The sequence below is a fragment of the Serinus canaria genome, chromosome 11, assembly GCF_022539315.1.
Source record: "Serinus canaria isolate serCan28SL12 chromosome 11, serCan2020, whole genome shotgun sequence".
Taxonomy (NCBI): Eukaryota; Metazoa; Chordata; class Aves; order Passeriformes; family Fringillidae; genus Serinus; species Serinus canaria.
The window spans coordinates 8,933,153-8,951,915 of record NC_066325.1 but is presented as its reverse complement, the minus strand read 5'-3'; the positions used below and the strand labels follow the sequence as shown (position 1 = coordinate 8,951,915).

The 18,763-nt window shown below is 40.2% G+C and overlaps 1 protein-coding gene across 1 annotated transcript; it reads left to right on the top strand.

Annotated features, from left to right (window-relative positions):
- The first annotated feature begins 351 nt into the window (after nt 1-351).
- SNX20 (sorting nexin 20) lies at nt 352-8,242 on the top strand. Its single transcript, XM_009090619.4, has 4 exons — nt 352-536; nt 2,633-2,810; nt 4,587-4,738; nt 7,266-8,242. The coding sequence occupies exons 2-4, from the start codon at nt 2,645-2,647 to the stop codon at nt 7,932-7,934; spliced, it is 987 nt and encodes a 328-aa protein (XP_009088867.3). The 5' UTR covers nt 352-536; nt 2,633-2,644; the 3' UTR covers nt 7,935-8,242.
- Nucleotides 8,243-18,763: the final 10,521 nt, after the last annotated feature.

Below are 18,763 nucleotides of genomic sequence, written 5' to 3'. Positions count from 1 at the left end.
TTTCTGTCAGAAGTGCAAATTTACACAGAGCAAGGCTGTTTGTTGTGATGCCACATGCAGTTTTTTCCTGAACTGGATGTTAAGCCTGTATTTTAAAGACATCCCAAGGGGCATTATTTTTCCGCATAAGTGCATTGTACGTACTTAGCTCTTTTTCCCCCTAATCTCCCTTTTGCTAAGAGTGTTTTTTTGGCTTCTCTGCCCATGCAGAGTAGTTCGCATGGACTGCGCCGGTTGCATCCTTTGCTGTTGAGGTCTCTCCGATGCCGGGGGCCGGGGCCGCTGGCTCGGAGCCCCGGAGCGGGGCCGGCCCCGGCGTGGGGAGGCACCGGAGGGTTCATGCGCAATCGGGCCAGCGGCACGGGGAAGTGTGATTTAACCGAGCCTTCTTCCTTCCTTTTCGTAAGCCCCAGAATGTGCCCGCTAGAAGAAGGCACCGCCGTCTTTTTGCGCGTTTTGGAAAGGCCAGGCGGGCTGTGCGTGCCCTCGCTCGGAGCTCTCGGGTGCCGCGAGTGAAAGAACTCCGCGGTTTCCAGGTGGGTGCTCCGGGAGCCTCGGGGTTTGTGCTGCTTAAAACTCAGGGCAGGAGCTGGAGCAGCACTCCCCCCGACACGGAACAGGATGAGTGTCTGCTCAAGATAACATCGTGTCCTTCATTGCAGGAGGCTTGTGCTGGTTTGGATTTTTTTTTTTTTTTTTAATACGGAAAAATAAGTAGTAGCTTAGCTAAAAGAGCTTGCCGTAAGTTTTAGCTGTGAGAATGAAGCTGTTTGCATGAAGTGCAGTTAGTATTCAAGGTACATATATTCAAGGCAGAAGACTTGTGTGTCATAACACCCACTTCTGCATTCTTCTGTTTACAAGTGTGTTATGTATCCTGGTAAAAACAATGTTTTAAAACAGTATAAATAAATAAATAAATAAATAAATAAATAAATAAATAAATAAATAAATAAATACATGTATGTGTATATGTATATACACACATATATATACCCATATATATATATTTATGAATATAAAACTATGCACAAAATTTTTTTCCAGTCTAAACACAGTTTTTCTCATAAAATTATCCCAACTCATATCCAATAAAAAAGTTGTCATTTAAATCTATTTGGCCTTTTTCAGATTCTTCATTTAATCTATATGTTCTTGTGATATATGCTCTTTTGTGATTTTCATAGGAGTGAGCAGTTAAACAGTAAGTAAGTGGCTGTTCTTCATGTTCAAAAAGCAGATCATAAGGAGGACTCAAGAACAGTAAGAACTTTCACTCGAAGAATAAGAACTTCCATGATGCTTTCATTAAGGAGGATGACAACATCTGTACCCTTACTTGTGCAAGCCAGCCAAAGGATAGGTTTCTGTTAGAGGAAAGTGGTTTGCACTTCCATTATTTCCAGTGAGGAAAGGAATTTCTTTTTATAGCCTTGCAACTTGCCAGAAATCAATAAGTCTGCTGAAGGAGTTTCCTCACCTTTGTATCCAGCATTGCATAACTGTGTGGTAGACGAGTAGAGGCAAAATGATATGTAGCAACAACCCTCCTAAAACCTCCCATTGCTTAATAACTACTGCTTGGGCATTATATTCTTGTAAAACTGTATTGTTCTGTTATTTGGTTTTCCCTTGTTGGCTGAACTGTGAGCAACACTTTGCTCATGCTAAGGGAACATGACACCTTGGCAAAGTTGTTGGGATGTTCTTAAAACTTTTTCAACTTCTTGTGTAACGCAGTAGTATTAAAGGCAGGTTTTGTTAGTTTGTTTAAAAAAACCCCAACAAATCAAAGAACATCCTTAAATGTGGAGATATTTAAGCAGCAGAATAGCCAATGTGGTCTATGGAGTAGGAGTATATTGTATTAAGCATTTTATCAGTACATGGTAAAATAGTTGTCCTAGCAGAACAGATCTAAAATAGCACAGTATATTTAGGGTAAAAGAATAAGTAAAAGGAGAATACTTCTGTATAATAATTAGAAAATTCAGATCTCCTTCCAACAAGCTATTGTCAAAGTCACTTGTTTTGTTTCACAGTACAGAGACAAGTCTCTGGAGGGAACCTAAAACTGTGAAATATGACAAAAACTTTATATTATTTAAGATATCACCCTACTTTGTCCTACAGTTTGTGATTAAGACCAGACGATAAGTTTCTGAGTCCTGAGAACAGTAAATTTTAGCAGTGTAAGAGAACCAGGCTGCTGGTTATACTAATTTTCTCAAAGATTTTTAGTTCATCTGAGCTCACGCTTGCAAGCTCGAGGGCAAAATAAAAGGAGGAAGAAATCTGCCCACACTGAAGTTCATGATAAAATTCTCATAGGTAAGAACTGAGTTCCCCATCTAATCTCAATCAACATAACTTCTTATGGTTTTCTTATTTGATTTTAAACTGAGAGAAAAACATCCAAACTCTTTCACTGGTAGCAGTAATAGGGATGGTGCTGTGCTATGTAGATATTTCTGTTTATTACTTTAGTTTTTATGAAGTTGCACTGATATAAGTTCACAGAGAACAAAGAATGAGAAATGAATTAATAGAATGAATAATACAAGAAAATTGCCAAAGGGGATCCCCTAAAGGTGTGGTACTAAGAAATGTCCTGGGATTTGTAATCTTTCAGTGACAGCAAGCAATGGAGCAAGATTCACACTGCACAGCAGAAAGGGAACTGTTGGAAGCTGTAAGCAGAATTACTACATCTTCTACCACAAGTCCATCTGATGAAGAAGAAAATGAACCCAAAGCTGAAATTTCATGTCAAGTGAGAAAAGAAAACCCAGAAAAAGATGAGACGCAAGGTTGATGCTATCCTTTAATTTTATTTTCCATCTAACTGTTTATGGTGTTAATCTTTTGTGTTAAAAACTTTGCTTCTTTATTGCAGCACTGGTTCAAAGCTGTACTGCCATACTCCACTGAAAATAGCCTTGAGTACACTTGTAGTAACAATGTAGCTGTAGTGAAACTGATGCTCATCCTGGTGTGTATATACTCACAGATGTTTCCTTTCAAGTGCCTCCTGCCTAAAATGTATCACAGATTTAATTGATGCACCAGGAATGAAAGCAGTGATCCCCAGATGGCTGGTCTTGGGAGTGCACTTTCTGTGCATCACCTGTCTGGGCTCCTTGGCAATTTCAGCAAGGACACCAAACTGAGGCTAACCTCAAGCAGGCAGCGCTCACATGCCTTTAAAGAGGCTGAACATTCACCATGCCCAAAATTACTCTCATCTGTTATTAAATAAAATGTTATGTATAACCTTAAATATATATAATCTCATCAAGATTTTAAATCTGGAAGGATGTCATAAAACCACCTCTCCTACGAAATAGATGCTTTGAGCCAAACCCCCAAGCCCCTGATAATTGAAACTGTATGGTCAAATGATTAAGAACATGTAAAAGGGAGGCCACTGAAAGAGTACTGTGGTGCCCTTACAAGTCTGTTTCTGCACCAAGCTGTGCTCCTACCCTTCAGTTGTGCTCCTTCACCTCTATTGGCAGAGTGTTTGATACACTGCAGGCTGACTTCAGCTGACTGCCTTGACAAGGACATCCTTGATTAGAAACTGGGACCAGTGTGCCCTCCGAGATACAAATATTCCATTTCTTTTATCCACTTATCTAGCTTGTATGGCTCGGATTAAATCTATTGTCAGTAGATTTTAAGGACAGAGAAATCACCTTTTTGAAATTCTACATCAAATTCTTCTGTAAGCAAACTCTCCAACCAGCTGTCCCATACTCTTTATATGTACATATATATATATATATGTATGTATGTATGTATATGTGTGTGTGTGTGTGTGTGTGTGTGTGTGTGTGTGTGTATGTGACTGTGGGGAGAGAGAGGGGAAAGGAGGGAGGTATGTGTATATATATATATACACACACACACACATATATATAATTATATTCAATATTATATATATATATATAGATAGATAGATAGATAGATAGATAGATAACATATATATAGCTGAATTGTGCCATCAATTCAGCTACAGAAAAAAAAAATACTGAGAATTTGGGAAATCCTCCTTCAGCTGAGCTAGTTATCCAACTTTGAGGTTAGGATATTCATGTTTTCGCAGCTTTCTCCTATTACTGCACAAACCCCATATTTCAGTATTCAGTTTTGCATATATGTCTGAATCTGCAGCTGCATTGTATTATCTCATCCATTTAGCATCAAAGAAGTCTGGAGAAACATCTGACTCAAAAAGACTCAGTCAATGTTTCTTAGGGCTGCTTCTGGGATGATGAAGAAAATCTCCTGCTCAGAATGTGCCCTAGGTTACAGCCTTGACGTACAATATTTCGTGGCAGTATGTTCTCTACAATTTTGTATTCTGCAGGTGATATCTTTTCTTTCAAAATTTCAGACCCTAATAGCTCTGCTCAAAGCATCTGTTCCTGTCTACTAGCAGTGAAATCATTTATTTTATCAGTCTTTAGGTCTTGCTGTTACAGCAACAGAAAATCTGGGCTGTCCTTTCATAACAAATACATAAGAATTTTCTTTCCAAATGCAAAGAATATAATCTGAAATACTAAATATATTGGTTTTAGATTCCAGTGCAACCCTAAGTCCCAACTCTTCGATGACCACTAAGGAGCTTCAGGAATACTGGAGGAATGAAAAACGCCAGTGCAAACAAATCAAACTCCTTTTTGAAATCCCATCAACCAGAATTGTAGAGCACCACTTATCTAAATATGTGGTAAGCGAAGAAATGAATATGTAAGAAGATCATTAATTTCCATTCACTCTGCAGGGGTCTGCACAGCACACAGCAGGACTCACTACATGAAAGCCTCAGCAAGGGCCAAGCTTTGCAAGCCAGGATCACACTGAGTAGAACCTGTTCTCACTGATTGTATGGGCCTGCCTGGTGGAATCTGCATCTGAAAAAACCCTCTGACAGTCAGTTCACAAAATCTGCTGCAGTGGAAATGTGTTATCAAATAAATTAGTATCTTGAGTATCCTTAAAACACAGAGTTTTGTCAACATTAAGGAAATTCACACAAATGTAAAAATATCTGTATATTTACACTTCCACTGAGCTAGCCAGCTGTAGCAGCTGCAGTGCATTTGTATAACTTCCACATCAGAGGCTTCTCTTAGCACAAGTGCAGAATTCTTTGATGTTGACAAAGTCTAAGACATCCTCCAGCTAGATGACTTGGGATTGTTCCCCTTCCCTACTTGGAGCTCCCTTAGGTGGCATATTTCTGTCATATTTTTAAGATGAAACAGGAGTATGAGGAGTGGGAACAACCAAGTAGGTTGGATTTTTCCGTCTTTTTCCCAGTACTGACACTTAGCTTTTATTTCTGATTCTGCTCCTGGCCTTCAGAAGGACTGATCTAGACCAAGTGCCTTTTAGTACTCCTGTGAAATTCAGATAGGGATGATTTCCTTGTTTGCTACAGTCTGTGAGATCTGTAGATGAAAAATGCCAGGAATCAACTTTTCTCAAACTAGGTGATCCAGTCTGGTAGAGTCTCAAGCAAGTAAATGTTTTGAAGACTGTCCTTACATCTTGTTGCATGCAGGACACACCTACTTAGCTGCTGCTTTTCTTGCTTACACCCCTGAATATTCAGCTTCTAAATAGCTAGAAATTGGTTTTGTGCAACTGCATGAGAGCAAGAGTATCATGCAGCATATGTGCAAATAAACTTAGTCATAAGTCACAAGCCCAGGCAAAAAAAAAAAATACATTACAGCAAAACTGAGCCAATTTGAATGACAGTCCAATTAAGTGCTACTTCTTACCTTTTTCATGCACACTTCACAAATAAAAAAGCAAGTACTTGTAAATTATTCACTTAGCTGCCCTTGATAAAATGATTGCTTAAAAAAATTGCTCTTATGATTGTTTTAGAATGCATCAGGCAAATATACACTTTTCAGCAGGGAGCAGGACAAAGTATAGAAAAATGTCACAGTGCTTACAAATGAAAAGAGATCAGAGAAGTCAGCTCAAATTTAGAAACCTTTCAAGAAGTGCCTGTAAAGATCATTTATGAAGATTAAAAGAGAGAATTTCTCTTTAAGGAAAAACAAGGAAGAGAATCAGACAGACATAGTGCATGTACTGGTTTGCAGCCTGCCACAGCAGCAGAGAAAACAACTGGCATGGGCAAAACCCCTCCAGCTCCTGTGTAAATTAATGGGCTCAGGGTGAAGTTGGATGTGAACAGGGGCATCATCCAAGAGGCCAACAGCCTGTGTCCTTAGCTGGTGTCTGGTGACACAGTTAAACTGGCCCCGTGGAGTTACCATGGTTCACACACATTCGGGCTTGGCCCTTCCTCAGCATCACTGTGCTTGGATCAGAACCAGAACAGATTATCTGGACAACACAGCACAGAATTTTGCAGCTATTTGCCCAATACCACATTTATTATGGTCTTTTTGGGGCTAGTGAAGAGCTGAGGAAGATGTGCTCTTGAGTACTGTTAAGTGGGGCAGCACAGGTGTTAGCTCCAGTGAAGGGCTTTGGATAGCAGATTGCTGTACAAATGTTAGTTTTTTGGTATTATTTAAATGTGAATTAACTTTGAATATAGGACTTTGGATTTAGAGGAGAGAAAAGTATTTGGAGTTGCTCCATCTTATTTTTGCACACACCAGATATATTGCCAAATACTCCCTCTTCTTTCATGGCATTACTAACACCCCAAATCCATAGGAATGTCTTACACAAAGAGCATTTCTGAATATTATGACCAATGTAAAATAGATTACATTCAATGTTAAGTCTGGGAAATCCATTCAGTTCACTGAAGATGATTGATTGCAGCAGCCATGGCTGTTATAAACAAAGTACAGCTACAGAAATGCTTTGTGAGTGTTTTCATGTGCTTCAGTCTGCTGCCAGATTGCTTTCCCAGCACCTTGCAGGATGGGATCTGTTAGTGCTCTCTTTATGTACAACTTACTTACGTGCTAAGCCTAAGCCTGGTGACAGAAGTACAGAACAGCAGGAGGTGGGGATTTTTAGTTTGATGGCTGCAGATCTTTCAGGTCTACACTGAGCATGCCTCATAATCCCAGGCAGTAACTGATTTAGCAGCACTGCCATGGGAGTACACGAGACTACACACAGAAAACCGGTGCAGGAGTGTTTCAGCTAGAGGACTGAAGAAACACAAAGTCTGCTTTGCAGACAAAATCTGACTGCACTGCGGCTAGAATGGTCCCTTCTCATGCTTATTTTTTCTCTTTGATTGTGTTTAGATGTATAAAATCATCATTTTGCAAACAGGGAGTTTTGACAGCAACAAGTCCGTAATTGAACGGCGTTATTCAGATTTTGAGAAACTGCACAGAAATCTGCTGGAAGAATTTAGCGAAGAACTGGAAGATGTAACCTTTCCCAAAAAAACTCTAACAGGAAACTTCACAGAAGAAATAATCAATGAAAGAAAATTAGCCTTCAAGGACTACCTGAGACTCCTATATTCTATGAAATACATCAGAAGATCAAAAAAATTTATTGATTTTTTAACAAGGCCAGAGCTTCAGGAAGCATACGGTTGCCTGCGGGGTGGCCAGTACACCAAAGCTTTGGAAATCCTTTTAGAAGTCATTGGGCTGCAGGAAAGGCTGACAAGAGGGAACCCTTTTGCCATTGTCCCTACTCTCTGTGCCATCGTGGTGTGCCACAAGGACCTGGAAAACCCAGCAAGTGCCTTTGAATATGGAGAAAAAGCTCTGTCACGCCTTTGTGTGCACACCAGCCACAGGTATTACATGCCACTGTTAGAAACAATGATCACTCTGGCATATGAGCTTGGCAAGGATTTTCTGTCTTTGCAGGAAAAACTGGAAGAATGGAAGACAAAGAAAGATCCCATCCGGGTCTTTACTCTGAAAGAACTTGCAGTTCGGGAGTACATACGGTGAACACAAAAAAAATTAATGAAAGAGCAAACTCCTGAAAGAATGAGAACTGGAAATTACCTGATTGGGTTGCAGAACATTGTATTAGTAGGAAAAAAAATTAAATATCCTCTATGTTCAAAGGGACATTAACATCTATGTTGGAATATACTACATCTACTGTTCAGATATGAGGAGTTCCTGAGGAGCACTTTAAGGTTTCTTGAAGGAAATGTGCAAGAAAATAATCATTTATGATTTGGTTATTTTGAACATAGCTTATTGTGTGTGAAAAGTCAGAATAAGAAAATACAATTAATAAAGCAGTTGAAAATCTACAGAATGAGGCATTACTTGTTCATGTGGAAACTACTTCCTTTCAAGAAAAACATCTTCTCAGTAGACTCAATCTGAAGGGTACATCCTCAGACACTGAATGCAGTTTTTTACTCCTCCAGCTGAGGCCTGGTCAAATGGCACTTTGCCATTTCTGAAGGTGATGGGGTTGGTCCTGTTCCCACTGAATTCAGCTGCTGTGGGCAGGAGGAGGGGGAAGGTTTACAATCAGCTTGGGTGGGAGCAAAAAGTACAAGTGATGGTCATTCCATCACAGATGAGGGAATACACTTCATCTCCCTTTTGGAACTAACACAGTTTTTTAATTTTCTGCATTGAAGGCACATTCCTGTTTGCTTGCCTGCCTTGGTAATTTCCCTCCAATTTAAGGTCTCTCTCATACACCTATTTTAGCAGTCTGGTAAATTAATTCTCATAAATATTGTGATTAGCTTGTCATGATCTAGCATCAGCCATTATTCTCTGCCAAACATAGTCCACTGGGTCCTTCCAGCCCTGTACTTCTGTAACAGATACTACCTGCACCACAAAGATATTGTGCATAAATTAGGAATAACTGTATCATTTTATCTCCCTGAGACATGAAAGATTCAGCTAATTGGAAGTGCACCGAAGCTGAAAAACTTTGTTGCATATTGTTACAAGAAGGATGTCTTGAAAAAAATACAGAATAATAGGACTGTCTAGGGTGTAAAGTTAATATTTTAAGTAGCTATTAACAGCTAGGCATTAAACACAAAATACATGGATTATTTGTTATTTGACAATTATTATTTTTGCTAGTTATACAGAAGTAATAGAATTAAGAGTAATTAATTAAGAGACTTAAGGGCTAATCTCACAACATAGCATATTGCAGGACAGTTAAAAAGGATCAAAGGTAACACCTCCTTAGAGGATGTGTGAATCAGTAACAAAGCAGTGAAGAAAAAAGCATGCCTGGGTTCTGCATCACACTCAGGCAGTTTCAAGTTCAGGCAGAAAGGAAGCATGGCCTTCCCACTGCTGTAACTCCACAACAGATTGTGATGAAAAACCAAAAGAACTGGAAAAAATATTTCCTCCCTTTTGCCCCTTCCCCTCCTTGTGTGCAGCATCCCAGACACAGCTTTCTTGGATTCTCCTCAGTTTCTATGGGATGGTCCATGAATATCTACCAGCCTCTTAGAGGCATGTGAGAGCTGCCTGCTTGAGATTAGCCTCAGTTTGGTGTCCTTGCTGATAATTGCCAAGGAGTTCAGATTGGTGATGCACAGAAAGTGCGCTCCCAAGTGATCACTGCTTTCATTCCTGGTGTATAAATTAAATCTGGGATACATTTTAGGCACATGGTTTTGGAAGGAAACATCTGTGTGCGTATATACACACCAGGATGAGCATCGGCACATCAGGGTTAGGGTTAGGGTTGGGTTAGGGTTATGGTTAGGGTGAGGGTTAGAGTTAGGATTAGGGTTAGGCCATATGGTTATGGTTTGACATTAGGGTTATGGTTAGGGTCAGGGATTGAGGATTGTGTTACAGTTGTGGTCAGGTTTAGGGTTAGGCCATTAGGATTAGGCAGTTAGAGTTAGGATTAAGCAATTAGGACTAGTCTGTTAAGGTTAGAGTTAGTTTTTTTTTGGTTTTTGGAACCCTAACCCTGGGCAGAGCAGTAAAATCAGCCTTGTCAAGGGCTGGTTCAAAGGAGAAATCTGCTGAGGAGGCAGGCATGTTGTGGCAGTTTTGTGTTGCCCTTGGGATGCCTTTTGCAGCTGCAGTGTGCCTGGAGCTCTGGGCTTTGTGGTGCTGTCTCTTTCCAAACAGAAAGCTTTCTTCCTTTTTCTGTCTCCCCAAACAATGTGTCCTTTTTACAAAATATTTCTTTAGTTTTTTATATAGATAGAAGCAACCATTTGCTGGCATTTTTCCTGTTTGCATCCCCATGAATCAGCTGTTCTCCATACCTGGAGGGTGGCTGGAGTCGGTCTCCAGCTGAAGGTCTTGAGACCCAAGCTCTGCTCTTGGCAGTGTCCCAAGCCCACTGAGTGACTTTGATCAACTAATCAAATCTCAGATTTCTTTTGAATATTACTTTGTCTTCTTCTATAAAGCTCTATTTTACTTATATTTTAGCAGCACATTCCAACATATCATTTTCCCCATTTTACAGCTAGGGGAATTGTGGTACAAGTAAGAGAAGTGATTTTTCCCAAAGTTTAATGCAGTGGTCTGGAGACCACACTGACTGCCTGAAGAAACACTGAAGCACAACTGGCATCCCATCTTTGCAAAAAGAGATGTGCCCCAGTTGTGTGTTCTTTAGTACTTGGAGGAACAGCCACAACACAGCTTCACCTGAGCCTGCTGTCATACCCCTGAGAAAAGCACAAGAGAAAACATTTCTGACTAATCAATATACTTGAAGAACTAATAAGTGGTTGAATAGCACAAATATTTTAACCACTACTTTATAAAAATAAAAAAGCAAAAGTCTTGCCTAAGAGGTTCTTAGAATATATAAAAAACCTACAGGCTTCAGTATCATTCTCTGCAAGAAGGAATAGGAAAATATTTTCAAATACATTTTTTTTCAGTTTTAAGTATTTCCTAGAACTTTGGAATTTCTTTCCAGTGCTCTTGTAGCCTAAACAAGAAGGATCCCACAACCACTACAGAGTAATATATACATCAGCAATCTGCTACTATCCACTTTTCTCAACCACAGTACATCAGAGCTTTGCAGTATGGCCTCACTTTTCCAATTGCAATTGACATCTCTGAAGTATACCTACAACAAATCCAAGTATAAATTCATATTTAATTTTTCCCACAAAAAATGTTAAAAAAAAATGCTGTCCAACCAACATCTGCCTAGCATGTCTAACAAACCACAGGCTGCATACAAGTGATAAAAAAATTTAAATAAAATCTGGGCAGATCATCTCCAAGAGTCCATGGAGAGTTGCATTACGATCTATTGAGCTTTGCCCCATTTCCATATCAATTATTATATCATTTGGGGCATTCAGTAGATAATACTGCTTACACAACTTTCTAAAATAACTAAAGAAGCCCATGAGGATGCCTAGTTACTTATGAAACATATGCAGACAAGATGCTCTCTGTGCAATGCAGCATCTTGTTTACAGGGAATCCTGTGATCTTTATCACATACTTGTTATTAACTCCTGTTATCTGCTGCATCACTGGAGGATAATATTTGCTTTCCTGAATCTTAATAAGGCTAAATACATTTATTGAATTCAACAGATTTGTACAATCAGCATGGGAGTCGAGTTCAGGACACAAGATGAAATCTAGGTTTTGTGACTGAGACAGCAGCTGAGCAAATCAGATCAAGAATGTTTATTTTTTTATTAGATCAAAGGCAGGAGCAAGTTGTGTTGAAAAACTAAACACAGTTGTAATGGTGTAAAATACTGAATGTCAGTTCCCATCTGGATGAGGTGAGAACCCCAAAGAACCAACCTATTTACATTCAGATCACATTACAACATATGTTCATCACACTTTGTGAATATGTTTATGCTCTGTAGATGCACAAGACACAAATTTTCATGTCAGACCAGTAAGAGCTGAGAGGAGCTACACTGAAATAAATTAAGTTATAATGTAGCAGAGAACAGAATAAGTTCTACTGTTTGTATAAACTATACTCAGTGGATGTGTGGATGGACAGATGGTTGATGAGGGGAAAGAGCAAGCACATTTGAATGTTTTGATGCTTAATAAATGCTTTCCAAGTGTTTAGGAAATGCAGATCAAAGTTACTTTTACAAGAACCTCATGGTTTCATATACATACATATATATAAGAAATATATCTATATACATATATATATATAGAGAGAGAGAGAGTGCCAATTTTAAACATGCAACCTTCTATTATTAGTAATAAGAATACATATGTAACTGTGATTATTCAGAAAAATGCTGCAGAGAAATACACTGGATGATCCTCCATATACTAATCTCTCTAAACAGTGTAATTTAAATATTTTTCATTCCAGACAGTGCGAGACTCGGTGGTAACCGATAGGAAATATTAAAGAATTTTCCTGAAAATCCACGACCTAAATCCCACTGTGTTTCCCGGGTGGCAGTGATTGCCAAGGCTCTGCGTGCCCTGGCAGGGGCTGCAGTGCCACTAGATGGAGCCGCAGCATTTTCAGGAGCTCGGGACCCTGCGAGCTCAAGGGAATGGAGCAGAGAACTTTTTTTAATGACTTGAATTTTATTTAAAAAAAAAAAAAAGCCTACTCTAAAGTCTAACATTTAAATTTTAATATGATTAAACTAAATATATATCTCTCAGCTCCATTGTGGGCTCAGACTGTAGCGCCTTGCTTTCCAGCTGTCCTTCAGGACAATTTACCACAGCCCTTTATCAGGCAGAGCTCGAGGAGCTGGCTGGAAAGCTGAAAGAGAAAATGTTCTTGCAGGCTTTTAGACCTGGTGAGTTCAAAGCCAGAATCACTGCAGCGTCTCAGTTCCTACAGTACCTTTTCCTCCTGATCAAAAGGAACCGAGTAAAACTCACAACTCTTAAAAGAACTATCAAATAATGGGGGGAGGGAAGTAAAAATAAATGGGCCCATAATGCCTTCTGAATAGTGCTGGGGAAAGTTCAATGACTCCATTTTAAAAAGCTGCGCTCCCAAGTATGAAAACGAGATCTGATTCTGTTTTGAGTGCAACTACTATAAAATACATCTGTTAATTTATGTACAGGCAGAAATATACTGCAAACAATATCCATAGGCTTGTTTTGATATTGAGCACTGTCCTCTGGTTGGTAACATAGAAGGGGAAGAAATGATGACTATAGTTCCCAGTCATCTCCTTTATCTGTTCTTTAAGCTGCAAAACACAGAAATTTGGTTTTGGAAGCAGCCCTGAGAAACACAACAGATCCAGCATGGGCCAGCAGCTCATTGAGGGGTGCTAATGATTTTTATCAGGTTGCTGGGATGGCCTGGATTTGGAGACTGCCTTCTCCCCCCACTGGCTGCCAGCTGCAGACCAGAGTTTGAAAGCAGCCTCCCCCTGCATCAAGATTTATTTTTTCCAAAAGGTTTCTGCAGAATCTGCTAGCTTTTAGAAACAGCATGAAGGAACTGGGCAGTCCAGAGGCAGTAAAAAGCAGGAAGACTTTGCCAAAGTCTTTGAAAGAATAGTTTCAGGAGGTGAAATCTTTGAAGGGGTACCTGCCTTCTTCCTATTCAGTTTCTTCCAGAAATCATGGAAGGAAAAGGAAAAAAGAAAAAAAAGAAAAAAGAAAAAAAAAAAGATATGGTGCTTTTATAGTGCTTCATATGTTCAGAACATTTTATAAATACTGGGTAAGATTAATCCAGGCTTTAAATCTGCATAAACCTTGGCAAAGGGCTCTGGTGCCCATGAGATTATAAAGTCTGCCATGAAACTAAATTGTGATCATCAAAAAAGGAGACTCAAAAAGGTGTAGCCAGGAAAAAATTATTTTTGAAACAAGAAGACAGAGAAAAAATCTAAGAAGTGAAACAAATGGTTGGTCTCTTGCAATAGGATGTAAGTTTTCATTCATTCCATCTCCTTTGGAGAGCTGAGAGTCATGCAGATCTTATGGTAAAAGCAGTACCCCAGAGAGACTGACAGGGAAAACTGGTTTGGGTTTATGCATTTATACTTCTTTTATCCTAAGAAGATAGCAGTGAGGATACTTGGTTATAAGTAAAGACCAATATTAATTGTAGTCCTCACAAGCAGCAGTAAGCCCAACTCATTCCTTGGTTATTATGCTTCATGTTCATCTGAGAGGTCCATGTAGCAACTGTAAGAGGCTTGATTTTACTGCATCAGAATGTATTTTACACATACTTAGATTTGAAATGTATTTAAAATTATGATTTGTCCTGCTGTGCAGCAGCTTAATGATAACTGACCTAATTTGCCATATAAATCTTCTGTATGGGAAAGGAATATCATTTTCCTTCTGGAAGGCAGAGCACTCTGAAACAACCTTTGTTTGCTGCTGCCACCCCAAGCCCCTTCAAAACCCAAGGGAAGAGGCAGAGGATGAGGGCAGAAGGATATTCTTGATGTTTTCCCTATGTTGGCCACTGATGCTCACAACAGAGAGGATGAGGGAGCAGTAAACACAGCAAAAGCATCAAGTGGAAAGCTGAGACAAAGCACAATTCCACAGCTGACCACTGCCAGAGGAGCCAGGTGCAGATTGTGTCACTCCAGAGGTTCTGGATGTATTTGTAGCTGCTATTTTGCATTTGTTTCCCAGCATCACTGTGTGGCTCCAGAGACCTCTCTGCTCCCTCCTCCATCCCATTCTCTCTGCCTCAGACACTGCAATCATATTTGGAGCAAAAGAGATTTACTAGGTCTTGGGGAAGATTTCTAAATCTGGAACATTGACCACCTCTCCCCACCACTGCCTAATGTGACAATTGAGTCACTGCAGCACACAGACAGGACTGGCTGCAGCAGGACAAGCTCCAGGGGTGCCCTTACCTTCCCAGCTGACCTGTGCTGTTGATCTGTCCTCAGGCCCAGGTGGGATTTATTCACTGGACAATATAGTCTCAATTCCCTCTCCACGATTTTTCTTCTTGTTTTGCTAAACTTCTTAATTTCACAACAGCACACACAGCCTTAGAAACCCAAAAAGCTCAGCCTCTGAGCTTTTTCTCACACACACATGCTCCCTGCCCATCCTGCCATCCTGCAGTACAGCTCAGCTGCATCCTGCAGTAAGTGTTCAGCTGCAGTCTGGGCCACAAAGTATTGAAAGCACATCTCTACAGAAAATGCAACTTGCTTGATCTGTTAGCTATGCTTACAAGAGCTCATGACTCCTTGCACTGATGCATTTAAAAATCTGACTTTACATATTTTTTCATTCTTCCTTGTATCAAATGCCAGACTTCAAATACTGTCTTTCCTAACAGTGCAGCTGTAAAATGTCTCTTCTTCACTCTCACTTAAGGTTTTCCTGCCTGTTGAAGATGACCCTGAAGCATCTGCACTGGTCATGTGGTGGCAATGATTTGAGGTTGCCACTGATAGCCTTTGTCTCACTGCTCAGAAAGCAGCAGGGACAAGCCATGGAGGTGCAATTCCACCAGTCTGACCTTCAGGACAGGGCAGAGCTGTTACCAGACATGCAGGACCACTGTGAGTAAGAGCAGTGACTCTGGTTCATTTCCCTTCGTGTTAGTCTAGACCACCAGCACCTATTTCAGGCACCATCTCTCTCCTGTTTTGATCTATCTTCACAACCTACAGTTCTCTTCCATGTAGACACAACAGTGATGATCAAATTACTGCCTTAAAGAGACATTCTACTTATTGAAAAGGATAAAAGGAATTCTTGCAACGATAAAAGAGGTCAGATGCCAGTCTGATTTTCATTAGAATCTCCAGGTCTAGCAAAACCAAAAAAAGTAACTCTTTTCCTCCTTCTTCAGCATGTCACCCTGTCCCTCCTGACAGCTTCTGGCAACAATCTTCTTTTTTCAATCCTGAGAAACCAATTGAAGCTTCCTTTATCTCCAAACCCCTTGCTCTGCAAAAACATTTGTATCATTTTGGATCCATGGGTCATGTCCCTCAAAGCTGTTTGTTTTTTTCTCCCACTGCCTCCCTTATGGACACTGAGGCCATGCATCACAAAGAGTTGTGTGGCTTTCCCTTCCTTATCAGAGGCAGCAAAGGTTAGAACCATGTGTACATGGAGGGAGATCTGATAACCCACCCATGTATTGCTTCACCTGCCACCTCCAGGTCATTCACAGCACTCCAGCAATTCATTCAGGCCAGCAGAGTCAGTGCAGGGCATTGCTCTGCTTGGACAATCCCACCCCAAGCTTGCTGGAAAGCAATACCTTGAATTACCTCACCCTCTTTCTCTGCACTAAGAGAGAATTTGCCCCTCTGCCTGTTTTAGCTTTGAACTGCATAAACTTCTGCATTTTCTTTACCAGTTGGTGGTTTGTTTTTTTGTTTGTTTTTGTTTTTTTTTTTTTTTTTTTTTGTTGTTTTTTTAAATGAATCTTTCTGGAATTTTTATGTAGTTCAGAGCTAATTTAATTTTTGATCAGAAAGTACTCTGGGATGCTTGCACAAAAGGTGCTAGAGAAATGTATTGCATTACACTGCACCCAAATCAAAATCAACACAGTTTAAAAATAGCTGTGGTAGGAAAAAATGCTGCAGGGACAAGGCTGGCACAGAGTCCATGCTGAAATAATGCCTAAAGAGTTGTGATCTCTGTATTTTCACAGGCTGAGAAATCAACTTTCAAGGGCAATTTGGATCTGATGCTTTGAGATATGAGCTGACCCCCACTATAGAAATTGAGAAGGGATTTTAAGTCATTGGAAAACCGAGCTGCAACCATACAGAAACACACCAGTGGATCTGGAGTACCTAATGCTCATTAGCTCTGGGCAGGAAGGTAGATTCACTTGTCTTTGTTGTCAATGCCCTGTTGGTAATGATGTAAGGCACAAGACAAGGACATCATGGTAGGTGAATCAATACTCAGAACCACTGAAAAAATCTTATTTTCTCCATAGAATGAAGAAGCAGCAGCACTCTGAGGTCAGAGCTAGGCAGTCAGGTATACATGGATAATTGCAAGCATTGCAGTTCCTACATGCAGTCTTCACAAACATGCATTGATTCACCACAGAATGCCTCCTAAAGAAAAGGAATTCTTAAGATTTCTTAACATTCTCCCACGAGAGCGAGTTTCTTTTCCAATCCATTGTGCTACCGTTACAACCTTATTTTTATTTTCATTGAATCACAGAACTCCTCTCTGACACAGCTCACCTTTTAGAGATATTTTTCAATTGATCTAATCCATCCATTCTACCTAAGAACTCCTTTGCCTGTTTAAAAAAACAACAAATGAAAACAAAAAAACAAAGACCTAAGGATGCATGTCAAATGTAGCATCATTAACAATTCTTTAATATATACAAGCAAATCTGGCAACTTTAAATCTTGTTACTACTTTGAAACATGCCACAGACTGTCTTTTCCACTTTCTACTTAGTGAATCTTCATAGGGTTTTTAATACTCTTTCTACTTTTGCCATGATCAAAGGAATTGCTCTCCGTTTGCTTGTTCCTCTGATAAGTGATAAAAGATGTCAGTGAGACTAATGAGAACTGCCTCCAGCTTCCTTCATAAAGCCCTGTAGAAAAGAAATCACAATGCATCGTCAAACCTGCTAGTCTTTTAGGAAATAAAGTGTGGAAAAATACCAGGCACAAAGACAACAGGGGGATGGGAGCAGGGGAGGAGGGGGGAAAAAGCTTTTACAAAAGAAACAAGGATATTGGTGTGTAAGCAGAAATGTTACTCCCTCCAAGAGTATTGGGGTAAATCCTGCTGCATGTCCAAATGTGGAACTTCTGTTGGAAAAGTCACATAACAGCTTCCCCCCGAGCCCACAATACTGCAGTCTTAAAAACCAGAAGCAAATCCAGATTAGGCCTTTACTCTGCAGTGCTCAATGACACTTCACTGTACTTTTTTCAGACCTGCCAGGATCTTTTCAGTTCCAAAGTGAATTTTACCTGCTGGTGCCAAGGCAGTCGGTGAGGCCTGAAGGCAGAGTGAGCACATCTCCAGGTCCTACCACCATGGATGTGTTTCCATTTACTGACACTGAAAACAACTCAAACTCAATGGATCAAATAAAGTGTTCACGCATTCAGGACCTGCCCCAAATCAGTGGTGAGATTTTAATTTGGGCTGTGAAGAGCTGCTCAGCCCTCTGAGCAAATTCTTCCTCCCAGGGGCTGCTGTGTGTTCTCCCCAGCCCAGGTAAAGGATAAATGCACACAGGTATCCTGCTAAGAAGGACAGGTAGGCTCACTCCGTGGAATGAAAGAGAAACCAAGGACATGAGTGACTCAAACAGCAGGCTCTGCCCCATGCCACCCCCTCCAAGGTAGATGTCTCAGGCTCTGTTTTTCAGGAGTGTTAAAGACATGCCAAAAGGGGGAGGCAGTGCCAGTTCTGCAGTGAATAACCTGTCCTGTAACACCTTACTGCTTGATTGCACATTAAACCCTGGTGAGCTGCACCCGTGCCTGCTTTACCAAGTTATGTGAAGGCTGAGGACTGCGTGATAGAGAATCACAACCTTTAAGTCAGCAAGCAGAAAACTGATTTGGTTTTGTCTTAATTTGCACTACTATTCCTGTTATTTTCCTAGAGTGAGGCTGAGGTTATCTCAGGCTGGTCATTTTTAAAGCAGGCTGATTTATGACCAAGTACAGCCATTTTATTCTGTCTGCAGACAGGGCTTTCTAACCATTCACATCTATTAAAGCAACTACAGAAGGTAACAGTGTACAAAAATGTGGATTATAATTCAATATTTATAAATTAAAATTAATCCAAGGGAAAATATACAGTTATCCAACTACATCTTCCTTTTCAGATTAATTGTTTTAATCAACAAAGGAAGGCTTGAGTTGCAA

What these genes read in the sequence shown, in the direction of transcription:
- SNX20 (XM_009090619.4), top strand. Translation starts at nt 2,645, where the DNA reads ATGGAGCAAGATTCACACTGCACAGCAGAAAGGGAACTGTTGGAAGCT. An exon ending in AGAAAAAGATGAGACGCAAG is followed by an intron (nt 2,811 to 4,586) that starts GTTGATGCTATC and finishes TATTGGTTTTAG; the next exon opens with ATTCCAGTGCAACCCTAAGT. An exon ending in ACCACTTATCTAAATATGTG is followed by an intron (nt 4,739 to 7,265) that starts GTAAGCGAAGAA and finishes GATTGTGTTTAG; the next exon opens with ATGTATAAAATCATCATTTT.